The sequence below is a fragment of the Rhopilema esculentum genome, chromosome 20 (assembly GCF_057945365.1).
Source record: "Rhopilema esculentum isolate cy_ngs chromosome 20, ASM5794536v1, whole genome shotgun sequence".
NCBI classification, from domain to species: Eukaryota; Metazoa; Cnidaria; class Scyphozoa; order Rhizostomeae; family Rhizostomatidae; genus Rhopilema; species Rhopilema esculentum.
The window spans coordinates 2,936,852-2,959,283 of NC_142834.1; the positions used below are offsets into that span (position 1 = coordinate 2,936,852).

General features: G+C 32.1%; 1 protein-coding gene across 2 annotated transcripts in view; it reads left to right on the plus strand.

The window, feature by feature from the left end:
- The window catches only part of LOC135687796 (nuclear cap-binding protein subunit 1-like), a 55,347-nt gene that overhangs the window by 11,078 nt on the left and 21,837 nt on the right, over window positions 1-22,432 (plus strand). The window contains exons 15-16 of one of the 2 annotated variants that reach the window (XM_089114589.1): window positions 60-2,547; window positions 6,498-6,648. In XM_089114589.1, coding sequence (XP_088970715.1) covers window positions 60-173 — 114 coding nt within the window. In that variant the 3' untranslated portion in view covers window positions 174-2,547; window positions 6,498-6,648. The remainder of the gene's footprint in view (window positions 1-59; window positions 2,548-6,497; window positions 6,649-22,432) is intronic. The other variant, XM_089114590.1, reaches the window with a different exon arrangement.

The window sequence follows — 22,432 nt, forward strand, 5'->3', positions numbered from 1 at the left end:
TCCTTTCCGTTAGAACTTCTCTCTTCTTTTTTCAGTTATTCTGATATCTTCCCTTTCAGTACCATTCTGAGATCCAAAAGTATGAAGACACACTGGCCAGTTTGCTTTTCACCACTGATTTAGAGTCGCATATCCTTGAAGTCTTCCAAAGGTTTAAATCATTGACAAGCTGATCTTGGCCAGATTCCAATAAATGTCGGTTTAAGTCGTCAGCTGGTTGTTTGTTTCCCGGCAACTTTGGAATCAATTCATTTGCCGCAAATCAAACATACTTGTGCCTAAAGCCAGACCCCCGTACACGGTAGTGTCATGGATACTTTTGAACCTTGTCAATAAACAAGGGGACCGTAGTATAAACAGATTTCTTACAAGCAACAGTTGTTTTTTTTCAGAAATCAATTTATCTATAGTTAATTTATCATACCGTGTTTTCTTAGCAATCTGCTGTTTATCAATACAGCTGATCATCAAGACTGCAATCGCGAAACTGTATTACAGATTCAAACCCTTTCTTATTCAACATGCTCCCCCCCCCCCATATATCACTTTTGAAGGGACTGTATGAGCTCAAATTCAATGCTTAGACATTTAGCTCTCTCGCCACACCAACATTGATATAAGGGGAGAGGAGAAATTGATATGTCCCTTTTTTCTGGGCAGCAGCTTATAACATGCCAAATTTTTAATCCAGTACCAATGTGTTTTGGCCACGATTGTGGATGGATATATTTGAAATACTTTAAGTTCATTCATTGTTCGTTTTTTGTTCAATGCTCTGACCAAACTGAAGATTTATGTACTTATTTGGCTTCACAGTACAAATGGCTGCATTTGCCCCTTTTGAAAATATGGCTATAGGTTTGACGAATTGGCCTCTTTTTATTTGGATATTTTCTGCCCAAGGAGTATCTAAAAAGGCATTTTATCCCCACTATAGGATCCATCCTTATCCTTTCAACGTGACTTCAAATGTTTGGTAAAAGTGAGGCTATAGCCTTACTAAAGTTGCCTCATTCCGATGTGAGGTTTTTCTGCCAAAGATGCATCCAAAAAGACATAAAATGAAAGAATATACGGGATTTTATTGGTTTTTTCTATTAAATTCTCACTTAAGATTTCATCTACACCCTTTTAACGAGCCTACAAGTTTTTGATAAAAAAGTGAGGATATAGGGTTGGCAAAATTGCATTTTTCTGATGAGAAAATTGACGGGAGATTCTTTTGCCGAAAGAGCATCTAAAAAGATATAAAATGTATGAATATACGGGATTTTATATAAGTGACTATTTTATCCTCACTAAAAGGCATTTTAAGTTGTTCCGAGCGAAAATATGAATTGTGAAAACTGACAATTTTTAAACTTTCTTGCATGTCATTTCTGGATTTCTTGAAAATGACTAGGACCTTTCTTTAGAATGTGAGCTAGAAATTCATTCAAATGATAAATGATTCATTCCACTTTAAATGATGTTGCGAAGTAAATTAAGGCATTGTAGGTTGTTTTGAGCAAAGCATACTTAGGAAAATTGATAATTTTTGAAATTTTGGAGGTCTGGTGTCATAGGTTTTTTTGGAAAATGACTAGGTTCTTTTTTCAAATTATAAGCAAGAAATTGTTCCGAAACACCGAAGTAGTGTTGGGAACGCAATTTAAGGTTGTTTTGAGCGATAAAAGAATTTGTGAACCAGCTGAATGAGTTTAAGAAACTTGTCCAACATGTAACAAATCCAAATGCAAAAGTAGCAATTTTTGGTATCCAATTATTGTATTTTCTTTTTAAACTTTATGATGGGCGTTTTCAATTCCGAGTCATCACTAAGGGCATCCCACAATAGACTCCTTCTAAAGGATAGCGAATTGATTACATAGCTATTCATGGACGCTAGTCAAGGAGAGCTTGCATAGTTCTTTAATGTGAAAAATGAAGAGTTCCAATGTGTGCTTTAACCATTAGAACTTGTAGGTTCTTTTTGTGTGCCGTTTTTTCTTCATCCCTATCTGAATGTCTCTCCAATGTTGGTGCATAAAATCCAGGGATGTAGTGCTGTGGAAATTATCAAAGTATCCAGTGTAATCCTATTGTAAAATGTTGGAAAACAATTGCAAGAGTAGAAATTGGCATTAACAAGGGGCCTTTCTGTGCCTCCTTAGCACAATATCCTAGAAAATATGCATATAGTTTCTCAACAAAAGTCTTTGTTAGGCCCCTCTTTTTGGTGTTTGTTTATTAAGAGGGTTTGAGGAATAGTTCCTCCCCACCTCTACATATAGGAATACATCTCTGATTAGATCGCAATAAGCCGAAAAAATCACTCAAATCACTACATCTTTACTCGATTTGTTTCAATATTCATGTTTCTCTCCTACGAAGGAGACTTGCCTTCCCATCATGCCCTGCAACGCACGTGCCGTCTAAACTTTTCGATTTGAAAAACAACATGGCTTCCAAAACATTTTTTATCGAAGACTGGTGTACTTATCCCAGTAGAAATATCCTACGCAATCAGATCCGAGGCACTTGATGATGACACATAATATTATGAAGGTATGTAGTATCAATTTAAGACAATATCTGGACCTTGTTTATTTTCAAACCATCATTTTACCTGCTCTATGTGTTACAGTTTAGTTTTATTTTTGCCAGCCAACTTTGGAAGGACTGTTTCACATGACATATATTTGTACTGCTCAAACATTTATTGCTTTTCCATTTTTTTGCAAACAAAATTAGGTTCTCATATTATATCATTGCAAACTCCTTGCTACATAGCAGGAGAAACAAATCCAGGTTCAATGAATAGTTCAACGTTTTATGTTTTGGCCACAATTATGTAATAACTATTATACTGAAATTCAAAAAATTCATTATGCAGTTAACCTGCTTAATATTGAGTTTAACATGTCGAGCCCCCCTCCCCGAAGTCTTTTAGCCCTACCCTTTCCTGTATTATGTTCAGGTGTCTCGGTAATGAGGTGAATATTGTTAATTTTTATTCGTTTCCATTTCATTTGCCATGAGGCTTACGCGTGAGTGTCACTGTCTAAGACCTTAGTATGCTGGCCCTGCCATAAAGTATTGACTGTATATCCAATACATTGGTTCGCCAACAATCCAAGAGGCATACACTCATTTCTTTTTATAAGAAACGAGTACTGGACAGCCAGAAAAAATTAAGAAACTTCAGTACTCGAAGCAAAAAAATTAAAAAACCGTTAAATCGTGATAGAACTGAGAACAACGAAATTTTGTAAAATCCAAGAATATGATTGCCCTGTTGGCCTAGAAATTAAGACACAAGGGATAAAAGTATACTTCCCACATCTAAATACAGCATCGGAACGGAAGCGAATCTCTTGACGTGCTAAAAAAGGTCACGAACATTTCATAACATCATTCATGACATCATAATAAAGAAACTCTTAAGAAACAATTAGTATTGAAATTTCCATAACATTAAGAAACTGGAGTACTCAACATCGACCTTGGTTTCTCATTGAAAAAATGAGTGTAGTCCTTAAGAATTCGGTTTCAGGTAACACCGGGACCGAAAACGTTTCTGAAATTGAATATACATACTTCATATAGGGTTTTCTGTGATCAGGGGTGAATGGGGCCCAGGGAGACATTTAAATTTTTTTGTACGGTGAGGTACATCTGCATTTATCAAAATTCACCTAAAAGTATCGAAAACAAATTTTACAGACTTAAATTTATTAGTTAAAAATTTTCAAAGACACAAAATATCAAAATATCAAATCTTGTTGTTTAGCATGTAAGATACCATTAGTCATAGTAATTTTGACTGTTTCCTATAATAATCAGTTTGAACATATCTATTATTCCTGTTTTTGATATTGTTATGTATTCATTGGACCCATAATATCAAAAAGGAATATTATTATCAAACCAGGTACTCAAAATTATCAGATCAAGAAGAAAATTATTTCCCCCAAATATCGGATGGGCCAGCCCCCGTATATAAAAATTTCAAGTAATGTGAAGGAGTAAGTATATTTTAGAGTTTTTATTAGATTTTTATTATTTGCAGGAAAGTTCCTTGTTAAACCACAGGATCTTCTTGCTAAAAAACTCTGTTTATAAACAACAAGAAACTTACGTAGAATGTATGAAGACACAATCAAGTACCTTCAAATGACCTGTAGTTTTTGGAATGTAAAACTGATCAAAGTCCAAAATAAGTCTGTGGGTTCACTCTTAATGCGATGACTGTATTTGGTACAGCTATTACAAATAAGCAGGTTTAGGTCATCAGGTGATCTTCCAGGTTGAATTTTCTGGCTTTTGAACAATATGCCAATCTAGTCCTTCCTTGGTATCTCTTCCTGGTATACACTTATTTTTTTATAAGAAACGAAGGTCAATGTTGAGCACTCTAGTTTCCTAATGTTCTGGAAATTTCAATACTCATTGTTTCTTAAGAGTTTCTTAATTATGATGTCATGAATGATGTTATGAAATGTTCGTGACCTTTTTATCACGTCAAGAGATTCGCTTCCGTTCTGATGCTGTATTTAGATGTGGGAAGTATATTTTATCGCTTGTGTCTTAAGTTCTAGGCCAACAGGGCAATCTTGTTCTTGGATTTTACAAAATTTCGTTGTTCTCAGTTTTATCACTATTTAATAATTTTTCTAATTTTTCTGCTTCGATTACTGAAGTTTCTTAATTTTTTCTGACTGTCCAGTACTCGTTTCTTATAGCCAGTTTCTTATAAAAAAATGAGTGTAATCATCATTAACATTATATGATATGTTTTGTATGAAAGCAGTTCTTTAATAAACATAAAAAATCTTGCATGTCCTTGGTGTCCTTGATGTTTTGTATACCCGATCTAGTAAGTTAAAAGAGTCTAAATTGAGTATTCCACTTTTGAGTCCTTGGGAAAATGTCGTTATTCGTTACTTTTTAAAGATTCCTTTACCTTGATGACAAGATCAAGTTTTTCTTGAAAGGAAATCATTCTATTTCATATAATCTTATGATGGAATATAAAAGATTAGATGCCAGTTGTGAAGCTTCTGTGAGACTATAGTTATGTTCCAACTCGTCAATCACATTGATAAAAAATCACTCAATTTTGGAATCCTGTATCTTTCAATGTTTAATTGTCTCTTAATTTTCTCTCTGAGTGACTAGAACTTCTTTCTTAGAGCGAGTTTTTTTTAAAAATAAGTATAGTTAAAGGCTTTTACTGTTTGTTGTTTAAGTTGTTGTGATCGTGACAGTTTCGTGACTTGATCGAACGTCTTAAAAAAGTTTCCTTGTAGCAATACTGAAAGCAGCTCTGCTTTTTCTGCTCCTTGGATGAAAATGATTGTCACATAGTAAGCGATGCATGCATGAATCAGTTGGTTTTTGGTATAGAGAAGAAGTTTCCTATGTCTTTGCAAGTTTCCCATTGGATCTAAACTTTTAGCCATAGTTTTAAAGCTTAAGTTTTAGCGTAGCAATGGAAGAGAAGCGATGGTTGCGAAGAGCTGTGTAGCTTTTATATAAATGCTGTAACATTTCCATATCTATGAGGCCCTACAAGGGGGGTTGACATTATTTCATATTTCAAAATTATCAAGAGGCCCATTCTGCTTCCAATTAAGGAATTGGGTTTATTAATTCTTTGATACCAACTAAACTGAAGTAAATGCTTGCTACTCGCTCTATCTATGAATAGCTGGGTGGGGTTCTGGAAACTTAAAGGTGAACTGACACGCAGAATTAACTTGACCTCAAATCTAAACAGCTCAATTATCGCTGTTTTGTGTGGCTTCTGCGATCAAATAAATAATCCTCACATAGAATTTATAGAACACTCAGTTATTTCGCTATTTTGATATTTCATTCTGGGAATCAATATTATTTCATATTTCAAAGCCAAAAAACCTAAATATTTATATTTTTTCTCCAAAAATCGCAATTATTTCATATTTCAAATACCCCTTATAGGGCCTCATCTATGGGTTGCATTCTTATTGCTGTCTGACGCATCTTAAATCAGGTTAAAGAAATGATGCCTAGGTTTCTTGATGGTATAGATAAAATATAATTAACTAATTGCCTGAACAGTTGCCTGGTGACCGCATTAAGTGTGAAATTTGGAGTAGCAACTTAGAACCGTCCTGTTCTATACATCAAAAGCGTGTACTGCTTTGTCTATACAGCATCAAGACCTTTATGGCAGACCGGTAAACAGTAATTTTCATTAGATAGAATCTTTTCACTCAAACTTTATATCATAAATATCTATGTAAACTAATCTGTCTGTCGCCTCTCCAAAGCTATGGTAAACACTAATACATTATAACTATGGATTGCTGGTGTCAAAAAATAATGTTGATCCCAAACAGCAAATTGGCAATGTCCATAGATCTAAAAAGCATTTGATATTATGCGATTTGCGATTGGTCATGCGATTCTGTTGTTAACAATCAGAGCTCTTTCAGTTCAATAGAAGTCACAAAATGCTCATTCTGTTACAGATCAAAAATCATAATCACGAGATGATAGTAATCTTACAGAAAAGTCTCAAATTGCTAAACAGAAAGTGCTTATTCAAAAACATGAACTTGATTGGTGAAGGGACACATAGAGAATATGGCGAAAAAGCCACGTTGATTGAATCTAGGAGTGGTGAGTGTTATTTTGTTCATTTCTGAAAATAAGTAGAAGGATCACAGGAATGGATGCCTACCAACATACACAGGCTTTGTAAACATTTGAAGGCTCTTCTCTAAATATTTGAAGCACCCTTTAAACATTTCAATACGAATTGTGAGTGACCAACTCTGAAAGGCTCTTTGCCATGGAAATCAAACTTTGCTTTCAGTTTTCCTTTTTTGATCATTGGAGTTCCAGCCCGCGTGACTTTTGTGAAAAAAAGCCAAGTAATCTGTTAAAATTTCCAACTGAAATTGGTTTTTCCAAACTTTGGGGAGCGTTACGCCCCCCATGCCCCCTTTCATTTACGTGCCTGCACCTGACATAAAGTTAATTCCTTGACCTTTCAAACTTTTTGTCGATTTCTAGAACGCTTTCAAAATATACAATCGAGTATGTCTACATTCTTTATTCGGTTCTTCTATTCTATTGTTATTGAACACGCAAATTTCTTAATTTACATCAAGACGGATTTTCTCTTTCAAGTTGTCTTTTAATTATCTAAATAAAGAAAAGTATTTTTGTTGTTCTTTTTAATTAATGAATTTTATCAATCTCCTCTTGAAATTGTGGGATATCTTTGTTCTCTAAATTGTTCTTTTTAATTTCAAAAAGGCTTCCATAACCTACGCGTAATTATGTCTTTTTTCTTATAGTATTTTCCTCCCAGACTAAATTCTTGTTTGATAAACCTTCACCAAAGTTTGAAAATTAATGATTAAAGTTCTAAATTTAATGTTTCTTCTACCCTTAACCTTATTTAATTCTTCTTATTCACATTTTGAATTGTAAAGGAAAAACTTTAACTTATGGAATGTCTCTTCAGCAACAAAACGTCTTATTTGGTTTCGAAAGACGGAATTTTCTAACACTGAATTTGTTTTTCTGGTGGCTAAACGTTTCTAAACGTTTGATTTCTCTCAAGTGTTCTTTTGATGATTTAGAGCCGAGGTTCTTAAGTCTTTCTAAATTTTTTTCAAGATACTTTAATCCTTGACTACTTCTCTTCAAACTCTAGCTATCGATCGAGAAAGTTTGTCTTTTTGTTGGTCTCCTCTTGGATTTTTTTAAAGCACCGAATCTATGATCTTTTTCATTTTTTTTCAGTTCATAAGGAGCCTAATTTTTACTAGAATCAACACTAAGATAAGATTCAAAAACGCTTGGTTTTTCTCAAGGTATTCCTTGTACGATTTAGAGCAGAGGTTTTTAAGTCTTTCTAATTTTTTTTCAAAATACTTTAGTCCTTGACCACTTCTCTTCAAACTCTACCTATCGATCGAAACAGTTTGTCTATTTGTAGGTCTCTCTTGAAAGTTTTTAGGGCACAGAATCTATGATCGTTTTCATTTTTATTCAGTTAATAAGGGGCCTTATTTTGTACTAGACTCAACACTTAAATAAGATTCAAAACGTTTGATTTTTCTCTAGGAATTCCTTTGATGATTTAGAGCAGAGGTTCTTCAGTCTTTCTAATTTTTTTCAAGATACTTTAGTCCTTGACCACTTCTCTTCAAACTCTACCTATCGATCGAAACAGTTTGGCTTTTTTGTAGGTCTCTCTTGGAAGTTTTTAGGGCACAGAATCTATGATCTTTTTCATTTTTTTTCAGTTCATAAGGAGCCTAATTTTTACTAGAATCAACACTAAGATAAGATTCAAAAACGTTTGATTTTTCTCATGGTATTCCTTTGATGATTTAAAGCAGAGGTTCTTAAGTCTTTCTAAATTTTTTCAAAATACTTTAGTCCTTGACTACTTCTCCTTAAACTCTAGCTATTGATCTAGAAAGTTTGTCTTTTTGTAGGTCTACTCTTGGAATTTTTTAGAGCATCGAATTTAGGATATTTTTTTTTATTCCATTAATAAGGGGACTTATTTTACTAGAATCAACACTTAGATAAGATTCAAAACGTTTGAGTTTTTGCAAGGTGTTCCTTTGATGATTTAGAGAAGATGTTCTTCAGTTATTCTAATCTTTTTCAAGATACTTTAATCCTTGACTACTTCTCTTCAAACTCTACCTATCGATCGAAACAGTTTGGCTTTTTTGTAGGTCTCTCTTGGAATTTTTTTGGGGAACAGAATCTATAATCTTTTTCATTTTTATTCAGTTAATAAGGGGCCTTATTTTGTACTAGACTCAACACTTAGATAAGATTCAAAACGTTTGATTTTTTGCAAGGTGTTCCTTTGATGATTTAGAGAAGATGTTCTTCAGTTATTCTAATCTTTTTCAAGATACTTTAATCCTTGACTACTTCTCTTCAAACTCTACCTATCGATCGAAAAAGTTTCTCTTTTTTAAAGCTCGATTGAAATTTTTTTAGGGGAACAGAATCTATGATATTTTTCATTTTTATTCAGTTAATAAGGGGCCTTATTTTGTACTAGACTCAACACTTAAATAAGATTCAAAACGTTTGATTTTTCTCTAGGAATTCCTTTGTTGATTTAGAGCAGAGGTTCTTCAGTCTTTCTAATTTTTTTCAAGATACTTTAGTCCTTGACTACTTCTCTTCAAACTCTACCTATCGATCGAAACAGTTTGGCTTTTTTGTAGGTCTCTCTTGGAAGTTTTTAGGGCACAGAATCTATGATCTTTTTCATTTTTTTTCAGTTCATAAGGAGCCTAATTTTTACTAGAATCAACACTAAGATAAGATTCAAAAACGTTTGATTTTTCTCATGGTATTCCTTTGATGATTTAAAGCAGAGGTTCTTAAGTCTTTCTAAATTTTTTCAAAATACTTTAGTCCTTGACTACTTCTCCTTAAACTCTAGCTATTGATCTAGAAAGTTTGTCTTTTTGTAGGTCTACTCTTGGAATTTTTTAGAGCATCGAATTTAGGATATTTTTTTTTATTCCATTAATAAGGGGACTTATTTTTACTAGAATCAACACTTAGATAAGATTCAAAACGCTTGATTTTTCACAAGGTATTTCTTTAATGATTTAGGGCAGAGGTTCTTCAGTCATTCTTGTTCTTTTTCAAAATACTTTATTCCTTGACTACTTCCTTTCAAACTCTACCTATCGATCGTAAAACTTTTTTTATAGGTCTCTCTTGGAATTTTTGAGAGCACAGAATCTATGATCTTTTTCATTTTTATTCAGTTAATAAGGGGCCTTATTTTGTACTAGACTCAACACTTAGATAAGATTCAAAACTGTTTGATTTTTGTCAAGGTATACCTTTGATGATTTAGTTTAGAGGTTCTTAAGTTATTCTAATTTTTTTCAAGACACTTTTGTCCTTGACTACTTCTCTTTAAACTCCAGCCTTCGATCAAAAAAGTTTGTCTTTTTGTAGGTCTCTCTTGGATTTTTTTAGGGGAACAGAATCTATGATCTTTTTCATTTTTATTCAGTTAATAAGAGGCCTTATTTTGTACTAGACTCAACACTTAGATAAGATTCAAAACTGTTTGATTTTTCTCAAGGTATACCTTTGATGATTTAGTTTAGAGGTTCTTAAGTTATTCTAATTTTTTTCAAGACACTTTTGTCCTTGACTACTTCTCTTTAAACTCCAGCCTTCGATCAAAAAAGTTTGTCTTTTTAAAGGTCTCTCTTGGAATTTTTTAGGGCACAGAATCTATGGTCTTTTTCATTTTTATTCAGTTCATAAGGGGCCTTATTTTGTACTAGACTCAACACTGAAATAAGATTCAAAACGTTTGATTTTTCTCTAGGATTTCCTTTGATGATTAAGAGCAGAGGTTCTTAAGTCTTTCTAAATTTTTTTCAAGATACTTTAGTCCTTGACTATATCTCCTCAAACTCTAGCTATCGATCGAAAAAGATTGTCTTTTTAAAGGTCTCTCTTGGAATTTTTTTAGGGCACAGATACTATGATCTTTTTCCTTTTTATTCAGTTAATAAGGGGCCTTATTTTGTACTAGAATCAACATTAAGATAAGATTCAAAAACGTTTGATTTTTCTCAAGGTATTCCTTTGATGATTTAGAGAAGATGTTCTTCAGTTATTCTAATCTTTTTCAAGATACTTTAATCCTTGACTACTTCTCTTCAAACTCTACCTATCGATCGAAACAGTTTGGCTTTTTTGTAGGTCTCTCTTGGAAGTTTTTAGGGCACAGAATCTATGATCTTTTTCATTTTTATTCAGTTAATAAGGGGCCTTATTTTGTACTAGACTCAACACTTCGATAAGATTCAAAACTGTTTGATTTTTCTCTAGGAATTCCTTTGATGATTTAGAGCAGAGGTTCTTAAGTCTTTCTAAATTTTTTCAAAATACTTTAGTCCTTGACTACTTCTCCTTAAACTCTAGCTATTGATCTAGAAAGTTTGTCTTTTTGTAGGTCTCTCTTGGAATTTTTTAGGGGAACAGAATCTATGATCTTTCTCATTTTTATTCAGTTAATAAGGGGCCTCATTTTGTACTAGAATCAACATCAAGATAAGATTCAAAAACGTTTGATTTTTCTCAAGGTATTCCTTTGATGATTTAGGGCAGAGGTTCTTAAGTTATTCTATTTTTTTTCAAGATACTTTAATCGTTGACTACTTCTCTTCAAACTTTACCTATCGATCGAAAAGGTTTGTCTTTTTGTAGGTCTCTCTTGGAATTTTTTAGGGGAACAGAATCTATGATCTTTCTCATTTTTATTCAGTTAATAAGGGGCCTCATTTTGTACTAGAATCAACATCAAGATAAGATTCAAAAACGTTTGATTTTTCTCAAGGTATTCCTTTGATGATTTAGAGCAGAGTTTCTTAAGTCTTTCTAATTTTTTTTCAAAATAATTTAGTCCTTGACTACTTCTCTTCAAACTCTAGCTATCGATCGTAAAAGATTGTCTTTTTGTAGGTCTCTCTTGGAATTTTTTAGGGCACAGAATCTATGGTCTTTTTCATTTTTATTCAGTTCATAAGGGACCTTATTTTGTACTAGACTCAACACTGAAATAAGATTCAAAACGTTTGATTTTTCTCTAGGAATTACTTTGATGATTTAGAGCAGAGGTTCTTCAGTCTTTCTAAATTTTTTCAAAATACTTTAGTCCTTGACTACTTCTCCTTAAACTCTAGCTATTGATCTAGAAAGTTTGTCTTTTTGTAGGTCTACTCTTGGAATTTTTTAGAGCATCGAATTTAGGATATTTTTTTTTATTCCATTAATAAGTGGACTTAGTTTTACTAGAATCAACACTTAGATAAGATTCAAAACGCATGATTTTTCACAAGGTATTTCTTTAATGATTTAGGGCAGAGGTTCTTCAGTCATTCTTGTTCTTTTTCAAAATACTTTATTCCTTGACTACTTCCTTTCAAACTCTACCTATCCATCGTAAAACTTTTTTTTATAGGTCTCTCTTGGAATTTTTGAGAGCACAGAATCTATGATCTTTTTCATTTTTATTCAGTTAATGAGGGTCTTATTTTGTACTAGACTCAACACTTAGATAAGATTCAAAACTGTTTGATTTTTCTCAAGGTATACCTTTGATGATTTAGTTTAGAGGTTCTTAAGTTATTCTAATTTTTTTCAAGACACTTTTGTCCTTGACTACTTCTCTTTAAACTCCAGCCTTCGATCAAAAAAGTTTGTCTTTTTAAAGGTTTCTCTTGGATTTTTTAAGGAACAGAATCTATGATCTTTTTCATTTTTATTCAGTTAATTGGGGCCTTATTTCATGCTAGAATCAACACTTAGATAAGATTCAAAACGTTTGAGTTTTTGCAAGGTGTTCCTTTGATGATTTAGAGAAGATGTTCTTCAGTTATTCTAATCTTTTTCAAGATACTTTAATCCTTGACTACTTCTCTTCAAACTCTACCTATCGATCGAAACAGTTTGGCTTTTTTGTAGGTCTCTCTTGGAATTTTTTTGGGGAACAGAATCTATAATCTTTTTCATTTTTATTCAGTTAATAAGGGGCCTTATTTTGTACTAGACTCAACACTTAGATAAGATTCAAAACGTTTGATTTTTTGCAAGGTGTTCCTTTGATGATTTAGAGAAGATGTTCTTCAGTTATTCTAATCTTTTTCAAGATACTTTAATCCTTGACTACTTCTCTTCAAACTCTACCTATCGATCGAAAAAGTTTCTCTTTTTTAAAGCTCGATTGAAATTTTTTTAGGGGAACAGAATCTATGATCTTTTTCATTTTTATTCAGTTAATAAGGGGCCTTATTTTGTACTAGACTCAACACTAAGATAAGATTCAAAACTGTTTGATTTTCCTCAAGGTATACCTTTGATGATTTAGAGCAGAGGTTCTTAAGTTATTCTAATTTTTTTCAAGATACTTTTGTCCTTGACTACTTCTCTTTAAACTCCAGCCTTCGATCGTAAAAGATTGTCTTTTTGTAGGTCTCTCTTGGATTTTTTTAGGGGAACAGAATCTATGATCTTTTTCATTTTTATTCAGTTAATAAGGGGCCTTATTTTGTACTAGACTCAACACTTAGATAAGATTCAAAACTGTTTGATTTTTCTCAAGGTATACCTTTGATTATTTAGTTTAGAGGTTCTTAAGTTATTCTAATTTTTTTCAAGATACTTTTGTCCTTGACTACTTCTCTTTAAACTCCAGCCTTCGATCGTAAAAGATTGTCTTTTTGTAGGGCTCTCTTGGATTTTTTTATGGGAACAGAATCTATGATCTTTTTCATTTTTATTCAGTTAATAAGGGGCCTTATTTTGTACTAGACTCAACACTTAGATAAGATTCAAAACTGTTTGATTCTTCTCAAGGTATTCCTTTGATGATTTAGGGCAGAGGTTCTTAAGTTATTCTATTTTTTTTCAAGATACTTTAATGGTTGACTACTTCTCTTCAAACTTTACCTATCAATCGAAAAGGTTTGTCTTTTTGTAGGTCTCTCTTGGAATTTTTTAGGGGAACAGAATCTATGATCTTTCTCATTTTTATTCAGTTAATAAGGGGCCTCATTTTGTACTAGAATCAAAATCAAGATAAGATTCAAAAACGTTTGATTTTTCTCAAGGTATTCCTTTGATGATTTAGAGCAGAGGTTCTTAAGTCTTTCTAATTTTTTTTCAAAATACTTTAGTCCTTGACTACTTCTCTTCAAACTCTAGCTATCGATCGTAAAAGATTGTCTTTTTGTAGGTCTCTCTTGGAATTTTTTAGGGCACGGAATCTATGGTCTTTTTCAATTTTATTCAGTTCATAAGGGGCCTTATTTTGTACTAGACTCAACACTGAAATAAGATTCAAAACGTTTGATTTTTCTCTTGGAATTACTTTGATGATTTAGAGCAGAGGTTCTTCAGTCTTTCTAATTTTTTTCAAGATACTTTAGTCCTTGACCACTTCTCTTCAAACTCTACCTATCGATCGAAACAGTTTGGCTTTTTTGTAGGTCTCTCTTGGAAGTTTTTAGGGCACAGAATCTATGATCTTTTTCATTTTTTTTCAGTTCATAAGGAGCCTCATTTTGTACTAGAATCAACATTAAGATAAGATTCAAAAACGTTTGATTTTTCTCAAGGTATTCCTTTGATGATTTAGAGCAGAGGTTCTTAAGTCTTTCTAAATTTTTTCAAAATACTTTAGTCCTTGACTACTTCTCCTTAAACTCTAGCTATTGATCTAGAAAGTTTGTCTTTTTGTAGGTCTACTCTTGGAATTTTTTAGAGCATCGAATTTAGGATATTTTTTTTTATTCCATTAATAAGTGGACTTAGTTTTACTAGAATCAACACTTAGATAAGATTCAAAACGCTTGATTTTTCACAAGGTATTTCTTTAATGATTTAGGGCAGAGGTTCTTCAGTCATTCTTGTTCTTTTTCAAAATACTTTATTCCTTGACTACTTCCTTTCAAACTCTACCTATCGATCGTAAAACTTTTTTTTATAGGTCTCTCTTGGAATTTTTGAGAGCACAGAATCTATGATCTTTTTCATTTTTATTCAGTTAATAAGGGGCCTTATTTTGTACTAGACTCAACACTTAGATAAGATTCAAAACTGTTTGATTTTTCTCAAGGTATACCTTTGATGATTTAGTTTAGAGGTTCTTAAGTTATTCTAATTTTTTTCAAGACACTTTTGTCCTTGACTACTTCTCTTTAAACTCCAGCCTTCGATCAAAAAAGTTTGTCTTTTTAAAGGTTTCTCTTGGATTTTTTAGGGAACAGAATCTATGATCTTTTTCATTTTTATTCAGTTAATTGGGGCCTTATTTCATGCTAGAATCAACACTTAGATAAGATTCAAAACGTTTGATTTTTTGCAAGGTGTTCCTTTGATGATTTAGAGAAGATGTTCTTCAGTTATTCTAATCTTTTTCAAGATACTTTAATCCTTGACTACTTCTCTTCAAACTCTACCTATCGATCGAAACAGTTTGGCTTTTTTGTAGGTCTCTCTTGGAATTTTTTTGGGGAACAGAATCTATGATCTTTTTCATTTTTATTCAGTTAATAAGAGGCCTTATTTTGTACTAGACTCAACACTTAGATAAGATTCAAAACTGTTTGATTTTTCTCAAGGTATTCCTTTGATGATTTAGTTTAGAGGTTCTTAAGTTATTCTAATTTTTTTCAAGATACTTTTGTCCTTGACTACTTCTCTTATAACCCCAGCCTTCGATCAAAAAAGATTGTCTTTTTGTAGGGCTCTCTTGAAATTTTTTAAGGGGACAGAATCTACGATCTTCTTCATTTGTATTCAGTTAATAAGGGGCCTTATTTTGTACTAGACTCAACACTTAGATAAGATTCAAAACTGTTTGATTTTTCTCAAGGTATACCTTTGATGATTTAGTTTAGGGGTTCTTAAGTTATTCTAATTTTTTTCAAGATACTTTTGTCCTTGACTACTTCTCTTTAAACTCCAGCCTTCGATCGTAAAAGATTGTCTTTTTGTAGGTCTCTCTTGGATTTTTTTAGGGGAACAGAATCTATGATCTCCTTCATTTTTATTCAGTTAATAAGGGGCCTTATTTTGTACTAGACTCAACACTTAGATAAGATTCAAAACTGTTTGATTTTTCTCAAGGTATACCTTTGATTATTTAGTTTAGAGGTTCTTAAATTATTCTAATTTTTTTCAAGATACTTTTGTCCTTGACTACTTCTCTTTAAACCCCAATCTTCGATCAAAAAAGATTGTCTTTTTGTAGGGCTCTCTTGAAAGTTTTTAAGGGGACAGAATCTACGATCTTCTTCATTTGTATTCAGTTAATAAGGGGCCTTATTTTGTACTAGACTCAACACTTAGATAAGATTCAAAACTGTTTGATTTTTCTCAAGGTATACCTTTGATGATTTAGTTTAGAGGTTCTTAAGTTATTCTAATTTTTTTCAAGATACTTTTGTCCTTGACTACTTCTCTTTAAACTCCAGCCTTCGATCAAAAAAGTTTGTCTTTTTAAAGGTTTCTCTTGGATTTTTTTAGGGGAACAGAATCTATGATCATTTTCATTTTTATTCAGTTAATTGGGGCCTTATTTCATGCTAGAATCAACACTTAGATAAGATTCAAAACGTTTGATTTTTTGTAAGGTGTTCCTTTGATGATTTAGAGAAGATGTTCTTCAGTTATTCTAATCTTTTTCAAGATACTTTAATCCTTGACTACTTCTCTTCAAACTCTACCTATCGATTGAAACAGTTTGGCTTTTTTGTAGGTCTCTCTTGGAATTTTTTTGGGGAACAGAATCTATGATCTTTTTCATTTTTATTCAGTTAATAAGGGGCCTTATTTTGTACTAGACTCAACACTCAGATAAGATTCAAAACTGTTTGATTTTTCTCAAGGTATACCTTTGATGATTTAGTTTAGAGGTTCTTAAGTTATTCTAATTTTTTTTTAGACACTTTTGTCCTTGACTACTTCTCTTTAAACTCCAGCCTTCGATCAAAAAAGTTTGTCTTTTTAAAGGTTTCTCTTGGATTTTTTAGGGAACAGAATCTATGATCTTTTTCATTTTTATTCAGTTAATTGGGGCCTTATTTCATGCTAGAATCAACACTTAGATAAGATTCAAAACGTTTGATTTTTTGCAAGGTGTTCCTTTGATGATTTAGAGAAGATGTTCTTCAGTTATTCTAATCTTTTTCAAGATACTTTAATCCTTGACTACTTCTCTTCAAACTCTACCTATCGATCGAAACAGTTTGGCTTTTTTGTAGGTCTCTCTTGGAATTTTTTTGGGGAACAGAATCTATGATCTTTTTCATTTTTATTCAGTTAATAAGAGGCCTTATTTTGTACTAGACTCAACACTTAGATAAGATTCAAAACTGTTTGATTTTTCTCAAGGTATACCTTTGATTATTTAGTTTAGAGGTTCTTAAGTTATTCTAATTTTTTTCAAGATACTTTTGTCCTTGACTACTTCTCTTATAACCCCAGCCTTCGATCAAAAAAGATTGTCTTTTTGTAGGGCTCTCTTGAAATTTTTTAAGGGGACAGAATCTATGATCTTCTTCATTTGTATTCAGTTAATGAGGGCCTTATTTTGTACTAGACTCAACACTAAGATAAGATTCAAAACTGTTTGATTTTTCTCAAGGTATACCTTTGATGATTTAGGGCAGAGGTTCTTCAGTCATTCTTGTTCTTTTTCAAAATACTTTATTCCTTGACTACTTCCTTTCAAACTCTACCTATCGATCTTAAAACTTTTTTTTATAGGTCTCTCTTGGAATTTTTGAGAGCACAGAATCTATGATCTTTTTCATTTTTATTCAGTTAATAAGGGGCCTTATTTTGTACTAGACTCAACACTTAGATAAGATTCAAAACTGTTTGATTTTTCTCAAGGTATACCTTTGATGATTTAGTTTAGAGGTTCTTAAGTTATTCTAATTTTTTTCAAGACACTTTTGTCCTTGACTACTTCTCTTTAAACTCCAGCCTTCGATCAAAAAAGTTTGTCTTTTTAAAGGTTTCTCTTGGATTTTTTAGGGAACAGAATCTATGATCTTTTTCATTTTTATTCAGTTAATTGGGGCCTTATTTCATGCTAGAATCAACACTTAGATAAGATTCAAAACGTTTGATTTTTTGCAAGGTGTTCCTTTGATGATTTAGAGAAGATGTTCTTCAGTTATTCTAATCTTTTTCAAGATACTTTAATCCTTGACTACTTCTCTTCAAACTCTATCTATCGATCGAAACAGTTTGGCTTTTTTGTAGGTCTCTCTTGGAATTTTTTTGGGGAACAGAATCTATGATCTTTTTCATTTTTATTCAGTTAATAAGAGGCCTTATTTTGTACTAGACTCAACACTTAGATAAGATTCAAAACTGTTTGATTTTTCTCAAGGTATACCTTTGATTATTTAGTTTAGAGGTTCTTAAGTTATTCTAATTTTTTTCAAGATACTTTTGTCCTTGACTACTTCTCTTTAAACTCTACCTATCGATCGAATCAGTTTGTCTATTTGTAGGTCTCTCTTGGAAGTTTTTAGGGCACAGAATCTATGATCTTTTTCATTTTTTTTCAGTTCATAAGGAGCCTCATTTTGTACTAGAATCAACATTAAGATAAGATTCAAAAACGTTTGATTTTTCTCAAGGTATTCCTTTGATGATTTAGAGCAGAGGTTCTTAAATTATTCTAATTTTTTTCAAGATACTTTTGTCCTTGACTACTTCTCTTATAACCCCAGCCTTCGATCAAAAAAGATTGTCTTTTTGTAGGGCTCTCTTGAAATTTTTTAAGGGGACAGAATCTACGATCTTCTTCATTTGTATTCAGTTAATAAGGGGCCTTATTTTGTACTAGACTCAACACTTAGATAAGATTCAAAACTGTTTGATTTTTCTCAAGGTATACCTTTGATGATTTAGTTTAGAGGTTCTTAAGTTATTCTAATTTTTTTCAAGATACTTTTGTCCTTGACTACTTCTCTTTAAACTCCAGCCTTCGATCAAAAAGTTTGTCTTTTTGAAGGTCTCTCTTGGCTTTTTTAGGAGAACAGAATCTATAATTTTTTTTCATTTTTATTCAGTTAATAAGGGGCCTTAATTTGTACTAGACTCAACACTTAGATAAGATTCAAAACTGTTTGATTTTTCTCAAGGTATACCTTTGATGATTTAGTTTAGAGGTTCTTAAGTTATTCTAATTTTTTTCAAGACACTTTTGTCCTTGACTACTTCTCTTTAAACTCCAGCCTTCGATCAAAAAAGTTTGTCTTTTTAAAGGTTTCTCTTGGATTTTTTAGGGAACAGAATCTATGATCTTTTTCATTTTTATTCAGTTAATTGGGGCCTTATTTCATGCTAGAATCAACACTTAGATAAGATTCAAAACGTTTGATTTTTTGCAAGGTGTTCCTTTGATGATTTAGAGAAGATGTTCTTCAGTTATTCTAATCTTTTTCAAGATACTTTAATCCTTGACTACTTCTCTTCAAACTCTACCTATCGATCGAAACAGTTTGGCTTTTTTGTAGGTCTCTCTTGGAATTTTTTTGGGGAACAGAATCTATGATCTTTTTCATTTTTATTCAGTTAATAAGGGGCCTTATTTTGTACTAGACTCAACACTTAGATAAGATTCAAAACGTTTGATTTTTCTCAAGGTATACCTTTGATTATTTAGTTTAGAGGTTCTTAAGTTATTCTAATTTTTTTCAAGATACTTTTGTCCTTGACTACTTCTCTTATAACCCCAGCCTTCGATCAAAAAAGATTGTCTTTTTGTAGGGCTCTCTTGAAATTTTTTTAAGGGGACAGAATCTATGATCTTCTTCATTTTTATTCAGTTAATGAGGGCCTTATTTTGTACTAGACTCAACACTAAGATAAGATTAAAAACTGTTTGATTTTTCTCAATGTATACCTTTGATAATTTAGTTTAGAGGTTATTAAGTTATTCTAATTTTTTTCAAGATACTTTTGTCCTTGACTACTTCTCTTTAAACTCCAGCCTTTGATCGTAAAAGATTGTCTTTTTGTAGGTCTCTCTTGGATTTTTTTAGGGGAACAGAATCTATGATCTCCTTCATTTTTATTCAGTTAATAAGGGGCCTTATTTTGTACTAGACTCAACACTTAGATAAGATTCAAAACTGTTTGATTTTTCTCAAGGTATACCTTTGATGATTTAGTTTAGAGGTTCTTAAGTTATTCTAATTTTTTTCAAGATACTTTTGTCCTTGACTACTTCTCTTTAAACTCCAGCCTTTGATCGTAAAAGATTGTCTTTTTGTAGGTCTCTCTTGGATTTTTTTAGGGGAACAGAATCTATGATCTCCTTCATTTTTATTCAGTTAATAAGGGGCCTTATTTTGTACTAGACTCAACACTTAGATAAGATTCAAAACTGTTTGATTCTTCTCAAGGTATTCCTTTGATGATTTAGGGCAGAGGTTCTTAAGTTATTCTATTTTTTTTCAAGATACTTTAATCGTTGACTACTTCTCTTCAAACTTTACCTATCGATCGAAAAGGTTTGTCTTTTTGTAGGTCTCTCTTGGAAGTTTTTAGGGCACAGAATCTATGATCTTTTTCATTTTTTTTCAGTTCATAAGGAGCCTCATTTTGTACTAGAATCAACATTAAGATAAGATTCAAAAACGTTTGATTTTTCTCAAGGTATTCCTTTGATGATTTAGAGCAGAGGTTCTTAAATTATTCTAATTTTTTTCAAGATACTTTTGTCCTTGACTACTTCTCTTATAACCCCAGCCTTCGATCAAAAAAGATTGTGTTTTTGTAGGGCTCTCTTGAAATTTTTTAAGGGGACAGAATCTACGATCTTCTTCATTTGTATTCAGTTAATAAGGGGCCTTATTTTGTACTAGACTCAACACTTAGATAAGATTCAAAACTGTTTGATTTTTCTCAAGGTATACCTTTGATGATTTAGTTTAGAGGTTCTTAAGTTATTCTAATTTTTTTCAAGATACTTTTGTCCTTGACTACTTCTCTTTAAACTCCAGCCTTCGATCAAAAAAGTTTGTCTTTTTGAAGGTCTCTCTTGGCTTTTTTAGGAGAACAGAATCTATAATCTTTTTCATTTTTATTCAGTTAATAAGGGGCCTTATTTTGTACTAGACTCAACACTTAGATAAGATTCAAAACTGTTTGATTTTTCTCAAGGTATACCTTTGATGATTTAGTTTAGAGGTTCTTAAGTTATTCTAATTTTTTTCAAGTCACTTTTGTCCTTGACTACTTCTCTTTAAACTCCAGCCTTCGATCAAAAAAGTTTGTCTTTTTAAAGGTTTCTCTTGGATTTTTTAGGGAACAGAATCTATGATCTCCTTCATTTTTATTCAGTTAATTGGGGCCTTATTTCATGCTAGAATCAACACTTAGATAAGATTCAAAACGTTTGATTTTTTGCAAGGTGTTCCTTTGATGATTTAGAGAAGATGTTCTTCAGTTATTCTAATCTTTTTCAAGATACTTTAATCCTTGACTACTTCTCTTCAAACTCTACCTATCGATCGAAACAGTTTGGCTTTTTTGTAGGTCTCTCTTGGAATATTTTTGGGGAACAGAATCTATGATCTTTTTCATTTTTATTCAGTTAATAAGGGGCCTTATTTTGTACTAGACTCAACACTTAGATAAGATTCAAAACGTTTGATTTTTCTCAAGGTATACCTTTGATTATTTAGTTTAGAGGTTCTTAAGTTATTCTAATTTTTTTCAAGATACTTTTGTCCTTGACTACTTCTCTTATAACCCCAGCCTTCGATCAAAAAAGATTGTCTTTTTGTAGGGCTCTCTTGAAATTTTTTAAGGGGACAGAATCTACGATCTTCTTCATTTGTATTCAGTTAATAAGGGGCCTTATTTTGTACCAGACTCAACACTTAGATAAGATTCAAAACTGTTTGATTTTTCTCAAGGTATACCTTTGATGATTTAGTTTAGAGGTTCTTAAGTTATTCTAATTTTTTTCAAGACACTTTTGTCCTTGACTACTTCTCTTTAAACTCCAGCCTTCGATCAAAAAAGTTTGTCTTTTTAAAGGTTTCTCTTGGATTTTTTAGGGAACAGAATCTATGATCTTTTTCATTTTTATTCAGTTAATTGGGGCCTTATTTCATGCTAGAATCAACACTTAGATAAGATTCAAAACGTTTGCTTTTTTGCAAGGTGTTCCTTTGATGATTTAGAGAAGATGTTCTTCAGTTATTCTAATCTTTTTCAAGATACTTTAATCCTTGACTACTTCTCTTGAAACTCTACCTATCGATCGAAACAGTTTGGCTTTTTTGTAGGTCTCTCTTGGAATTTTTTTGGGGAACAGAATCTATGATCTTTTTCATTTTTATTCAGTTAATAAGGGGCCTTATTTTGTACTAGACACAACACTTAGATAAGATTCAAAACGTTTGATTTTTCTCAAGGTATACCTTTGATTATTTAGTTTAGAGGTTCTTAAGTTATTCTAATTTTTTTCAAGATACTTTTGTCCTTGACTACTTCTCTTTAAACCCCAGCCTTCGATCAAAAAAGATTGTCTTTTTGTAGGGCTCTCTTGAAATTTTTTAAGGGGACAGAATCTACGATCTTCTTCATTTGTATTCAGTTAATAAGGGGCCTTATTTTGTACTAGACTCAACACTTAGATAAGATTCAAAACTGTTTGATTTTTCTCAAGGTATACCTTTGATGATTTAGCTTAGAGGTTCTTAAGTTATTCTAATTTTTTTCAAGATACTTTTGTCCTTGACTACTTCTCTTTAAACTCCAGCCTTCGATCGTAAAAGATTGTCTTTTTGTAGGTCTCTCTTGGATTTTTTTAGGGGAACAGAATCTATGATCTCCTTCATTT